Below are 7046 nucleotides of genomic sequence, written 5' to 3'. Positions count from 1 at the left end.
TTTTGCATTTCCGGCTAGTAATTATGCGGTGACAAAAGTAGTTAGTCACGATATTGTTATTGAACAGTGTGAAAATTCATAAGAATTTCAGGACTACAAAAGATTCATATCAAATATATTGTTATTTCACAAAGCCTGTTCAGTCAATATTTCGAACATTGAAGAAAACCTATTGAAAAATCATGTACATTCGAGATTAGTACACAACAATTAAGATAATTCGAAGGTAATCCCCATTTCAGCTCATGGAAGCTGCCTTGTATAAAAATTGATTTGAACTCATTATCACAATATTCGAATGTTTATAAAATCAGAGTCGACAGAGAAATGATATCAGTTCACGATTTCTTTCCAGTTCAGTTACAATATACATCATGACAAGTGACGTTCTCCTTTTGTCAATTTTCCTGTTGGTTCATGAAGGTATAACCAATGTTATACTCTTGTATATGTCAAAATTATAATACAATATTCATTTTGAACCTCTAAAAGTTTATAATCATCACAATCAAATCAGTAGTTATACTTCCAAGCATCTGACATTGTTATCAGTATTTACTATTACTGGTGTTTTTTCCCAACACCAAATCGTTATTTTTAACACCTCGACACGTGTTTCGATCACCAAGTGACCATCTTCAAGAGGAAGATGAAACTAGAAACTAACGCGAAGCTAACGCTATTTATGCTATACAGGTAAACCTTACAGGTGTACCACCCATACAGGTATACCAACCTGAATCAATTTTACAATTTTGCCTTATCTTTTATTTTATAATATATGTTTAACTGTATATAGAACAATTTTCAACTATATAAAATTAATTTCACAATATTGCCTATCTAAATTTATTTTTCCAATGTGTCCTTATGTAGTAATCAGTAAACCCTACAATATTATTTCAACAAGCTATATAGTATGCTATTTGATATAGGGCCGTAATCGTTATTCATAATATTATTGTGTTTACTTATTTCCACACTCTCATAGGCATCTAGTTGCCTATGTTGTTGTTAACTTGTCTAACTAATCTTAATGAACTGAAGTCTATGGGATCGTTCTGTTGCATAATCTCTGATAGATCTTTTTGTCTGTCCATAATATTTTGCATCGCAAGTCCTCACATTCAATTTCGTAAATTCCAGACTTTTCTGAATTCTCGACTTCGTGTTTTGGATTTCCCAAAAGGCTCTGTAGTGTATGACTTGTTTTAAAAACCACCTTCATAACTTGTTCCTTGAAAATCTTTCCAAAGCTCTTCGTATATTGGTCGCATGGAACTGAGATGTATTTATCTTGGTTTTTGTCCTTTCTGAAAGTCGAGACTTCGTTCATTCTTAACCTAAACTTCTTCTTCCTTATTATGTCATCTACAATACCCCTCGAGAAACCGTTAGTGGCCTCTTTTTCCTGTATTGTACGTCTTTTTTTGTGAACCTATCATGTGTTAGAGGGACAGTCAGAAGACAATGCACTAAAAATTTCAACGCAGCCCGTTTGTGCTGTCCACAGTGATGTGGACTACTAAATATATCGTATTCTAACCCTCCATATTGGCTAGACTTCAGTTCATTGAGATTAGTCAGACAAGTTAACAACAACAGGCAACTAGATGCCTATGAGAGCGTGGAAATAAGTAAACACAATAATATCATGAATAACGATGACGGACCTATACCAAATAGCATACTATATAGCTTGTTAAAATAATATTTTTGGGTTTACTGATTACTATAAAAGGACACATTGCAAAAATAAATTTAGATAGGCAATATTGTGAAATTAATTTCAAATAGCTGAAAATTGTTTTATATACAATTGAATATATATTGTAATATAATAGATAAGGCAAAATTGTAAAATCAATTTAGTTTGGTATAACTGTATATGTGGTATACCTGTAAGGTTTACCTGTATATCATAAATAGCGTTAGCTTCGCATTAGTTTTTAGTTTGATCTTCCTTTTGAAGATGATCATTTGGTGATCGAAACACGTGTCGAGGTGTTAAAAATAACGATTTGGTGTTGGGAAAAAAGTCCAGTAATAGTCATTACTACACCAAAGGTTCCAAACAGTGCATCATTGTTATCAGTGTTTTGATCGTAATAAATATTTATGTAGGATAAAAGCCAATATTTGTGATATATTTGCATTTTATAATAAATACAAGATCAATCATAGTAAATGTTTTGCAGTTTCAGTCTCAGCACAAAGGAGGACCTTCACTTGTACCATTCCATCTCTATGCAGTGATGTTGCCATCGATCCAAGAATTCAAACTCCCACACAGTCGGTGAGATTTTATTTTTGTCTAATATATATTCGCATTCATATTCATGAAATTCATATCGTGGTTATTTAGTTGGAGAAGAGTTCCTGATTTGTTTTTCGATTTTTGTTTTCAACATCAGCTTTTTGAGATAATCGCAAGCCCAAAAATAGGAATAAATCACAAATGAAAATTTCATAAAAATAGTTTCCGATAATTCTGTTTATTTCTCACTTTTGTTGGGTGTTGTGACTTATATTTGAATATATGATGGAATCGGCCGATACTTGATGAAAATCCATAACTAACGTATTTTAAAAACACTTCATTGTGAGATTTTCACTGAACAATTTTACAAAAATGCAAAGCCATACAATGGCTTCTTCTATAACTCATTCTACAATTTACCTTCCTACAACTACCTGATTTTTACTTGATTTGTGATGAATTAAATTATCTGAGCTTATGTCCCATTTTCCACATTTCAAAAAAAATTCAGTAACGGAGAGTTATACAATTCTAATTGATCATTCAGTAAATTACTCGAATTCCTAAATCTGTAGATTTATAAACATTCTAGAAGATTGAGTTTCAAACTCTTCTCTTCTAAATGTAACACATCGTATTCATGATTGAACTCATGTACTTCTTGTAGAGGTGGTTTGCAAATATGGAATAGGTTGTTCTATTTAAAAACTACTTCTATTCTCTTTAATTCTTTGGGAAAATAATCTCCCTTTTTGGTCAATATACAGTTTTGGACAAGAGTCACAAGTCAGCTTATATACTCCTGATCTATCCGACACCGAACTTTTGTCTTTATTATTTTCAATGAATTCACTTAGATTATTATTTGTTCAGTAACCCACTTTTACGCATTCTTTCTTAAAAAACAGCAATATTATTGGTTGGTTCAACCAAATATGACAATGTCCTATAACTGATGTTATCACATATTGAATTTGGGTAGACCAGGTCCATGGCTTGCTTTTCTAGTTTTTTTGGAAAGAATGGAGTCTATAATATCTACCTCATAACCGTTGCTAACAGCGATTTGTTTGATGAAACTCAGCTCTCTCTGGAAATCACTCTCAGACAGTAGAATATTTAATAGTCTGTGAAGCATACTATTGAATGCAGCAAATTTATGCTGGTAAGGGTGTGTGGAGGAATTATGTATGAACATGTCCGTGTACGATGGTTTGTGAAAAATTGCAAATTCATGTTTAGTATTATTTTTCGTAATGGTCAAGTCAGGGTAATTCATTGAATTAATTACCTTCCTCTCAGTGGTGCATTTTATTGACGGTGGATGGAATTGGCATATTCAATGAACTTGCGTAATTGACTATCTGTACCAATAAAACAGACTAAGACATCATCTATGTATCTGTACCAGTACAAACAATTGCTAGCTAACTGATCATGATTTCATACTCTATGTGATCCATTGAAATTTTCGGCGGCAAGTGACTCAAAGGGTTCCCCATAATTATTCCTTCAGTGCATAGATAGAATCTGAAATTTTCTGTTTTATCAGTGTATTCACGTGGTTTTCGTCTGAGAGATACTCAACTAGTCCAATTGTTTCAATTGGCGGAATAATGGGAAATGAATTTTGAACATCGAACGATATTAATTTTACGTTATCAGGAAGAACTACGTTTTTAATATTATCCACTAATTGATAAGAACTATTTATACTAAATTTCGACTCTGAATTGGTATAGGTTTGAATCAATGTTATCAGGATTTCTGAGATTTTTTGGTAGGTACCGATACAATCGACACCACTGGTCTAATTGGGAAATTGGTTTTGTGTAATTTATTAAGGATTCATGATCAATGTTTTGCATTTATCCTTTCCATTCACAACCAATTCTATTGTTTTGAGGGTTTCCTCAACCTTTTTCTGGTACATAGTTGTAGGGTCATTCCTCAGAAATTTCGTAGCTTCCTGAATTGAGGAAATCTAAAATTTTTCCTACGTAGTCTTTATGCCAACGTAGTCTTTAAGCCAACTAACTTCTTGGTTCAATCAAATCACTCTTTATTTCAATGCAGGCAAAACTGAACCAACTATAGTCATCAGAGGGAATTGGTAGATGTAGATAAAATTTTGAATAACACATCTCTGACTATAAATAACAGCTGTAAATTCTCAGGACTATCCGTTTACTCACATTTAGAATGGAAAGAACATTGCAAGGCCCTGATTTCCAAACATTCATCTCTCCACTATATGTTCAGAAATCTCAAAGTTGTTTTGACACAGCAACAATTAATAAACTTATACAACGCACAAGTGGAAAGTCGACTAAGGTATGGTATATGCCTAGGGGGAACTCTTACTGTCGAATAACGTCCTTGTATCACAGAAAAAAATCATTAGGTGTATTGCTTGAGTGAAAAAAGACCATATTCTTGTCGAGAAATCTTCAAAAAATTTGAAATTCTGACCTGTACAGGCCTCTACGTATTTGAAGTCTGTGTTTTTCTGTTCAAAAATAGGGATTTTTTTCCCATAAATAACGATTTCCACGAATACAACACACTTCGTAAGGATGATTTACGATTACCACTCTCTAAATGCAATATTTCCTATAAAGCTCCAGCTAGAATCGGCTCGAACAACTTACCTTCCTCCATCAAAAGCTTAAAACATGAACGTACTTTAAAAAAAAACCGAATACATGTTGTCCAGCTGGACAACATGTATTCGGCTTCCTCAAATTTTCTCCTGAACTAATGTTCCTCTCTGTGTATGATCTCAGCTTGGGACCACTCGCTGTGTGTGTTTCTTGTGCTCGGCAATGCGAAGATTCAATGGCCACCAATATAGGATTTTCCGCACTCACAGGGTATCCGGTAAATGCAATTCTTGGAATCACAGTACGCGTTTGGTGGCCTGGTTTTCGTGAGGCTGCTACGGATAATGTTACCGGATCTGAAGCAGGTTCTGATGTTGTACTTGGAACCAATTCTCCTTATCCTCTCCGATAATCCTCTGATGTAGGGAAGTGCAAGCACTGGTTGTGACGTCTTCTCTTTCTTGCGAGGTTCCTGCTGTCTTTTAGCCAAAGTTTTTTCTACCATCTTTGGAGTAGTCATTCCGTTGAAGATCATTTTAGATTATGTCTAGTTCCTTCTTGAGACCTTCCCTCGTATTACAGAGCCCAAAAAAAATCTGTTTAAAATCTGTTTTTCCATTAACCAGCTGTCGCACCCCTACGAACCACAACCCTCAGAAGTCGAAACTTGTGCAAGCTAAGGATTAACGAGGTCTTACCTTTTAACGTGTGATTCCTAACACGGGTTGGAAGGTAGCAAGTGGAGATCGATCGTTCAGACTAGGGCTTGAACCACCGACCAACACGGCAGTCAATTCGAGTGAGTGAACAAAGCACCCATGCCGAACCGCTTGGCTACCGACTGACCAAGCACGGTCTAATAGAGTCTTGATGATTCCTCTTTTAGTCGATTGATGGTGGTTTGATTCGTGGTTCAGATACTGTCCCGTGCGAGTGGGTTTTCGGTATTCAGATGTTTTCCACTTTCGGTCTAAGCGGAACGTCTTTCTTGTGGATTTTGGGTAGTCCATACAAATGAGGGGGCTTACTGTGGCGCGGTGTTAGCGATGATCTTTCCTTGTTCGAAAAATAGACTTTTTCAAAATCTGGTACAACTTCCTTTCAATTGATGCAGTAGGGTCTCGTACGATATTTGTGTATCATACCTTCTAAAGAACCTCTTTGATCTTCTGTTCGTAGAGAACAATATCCATCACCACAGCCAACTCCCGCCAAACGGTCCTATACCACTGAACCAGTGGAGCAGAAAAAATGGAAAGCGGGGATATGTGAAAGTACACAAACAATCCATAAATAGTCATCTCTCGGAGGAATCAGTCCAGTCATCACTCGAAGACAATTGTAGATACTAACAATCGAAACGTCGTGAACTAACTTGGCTTGGAATCTCTTAACTTGTAATTTTTTCCATTTTTATTTCGTTATTTTTATTTTTTGTTCAATTGTTCTATTTTTACTTATATTTTATTTCACTGGTATTTCATTTCAGGTTTTTTTGCTCAATATAATTGTTATTTTCAGCTATTCATTTTTATTTCCTATTTTTTTAGTTGTTTCAGGGATTTCAAATCATTTTATATATCCGACAATGGAAGTCCGAACTAGTGAAATTCATCATGAAACATTGTCAATCACCTTCAAAAAAAAATTAAATCGCTGTTAACAATCATTATAAAGTAGATATAATAACTCCATTCTTTCCAAAAAACTATAAAAGCAAGTCATGGACCTGGTCTACCCAAATTCAAGATGCGATTACGCCAGTTATAGGACATTGTCATATTTGGGTGAAGGAATCAATAAAATTTCCAGTTTTTTGAAGAAAGAATGCGTAAACTTAGCTTACAGAACGAATAATAATCTAAGTGAATTCATTAAAAATACTTTGGCTCTTATCCAAAACTGTATATTGGCCAAACAGAGAGATTATTTACCCAAAGAATTGAAGAGCATTGAAGTAGTTTTTCAAATAGAAACACCAATTTCACATTTGCAAACCATCTTTTAGCAGAAGGACATGAGTTCAATCACGAATAATATGTGTTACATTTAGAAGACTTTGAAACTGAATCATCTAGAATGTTTAGAAATCGATAGATTCAGTAATTCGGGTAATCTACTGAATGATCAATTAGAATTGAATAACTCTCCGTTACTAAATATTTTTTCAAATGTGGGAAATG

General features: G+C 34.5%; 1 protein-coding gene across 1 annotated transcript in view; it reads left to right on the top strand.

Moving 5' to 3' along the window:
• Positions 1–329: 329 nt before the first annotated feature.
• LOC111504471 (chymotrypsinogen A) overlaps positions 330–7046 on the top strand; it is a 33514-nt gene continuing 26797 nt past the window's right edge. Inside the window, exons 1-2 of the mRNA XM_023159032.2 lie at positions 330–423; positions 2199–2296. Of these exons, the coding sequence (XP_023014800.2) occupies positions 375–423; positions 2199–2296 (147 nt within the window). The 5' untranslated portion in view covers positions 330–374. The remainder of the gene's footprint in view (positions 424–2198; positions 2297–7046) is intronic.

The sequence above is a fragment of the Leptinotarsa decemlineata genome, unplaced genomic scaffold, assembly GCF_025532065.1.
Source record: "Leptinotarsa decemlineata unplaced genomic scaffold, Ldec_3_MD MMD2_tig00004307_RagTag_RagTag, whole genome shotgun sequence".
NCBI lineage: Eukaryota > Metazoa > Arthropoda > Insecta > Coleoptera > Chrysomelidae > Leptinotarsa > Leptinotarsa decemlineata.
This window is presented reverse-complemented; position numbering and strand designations above follow the sequence as displayed.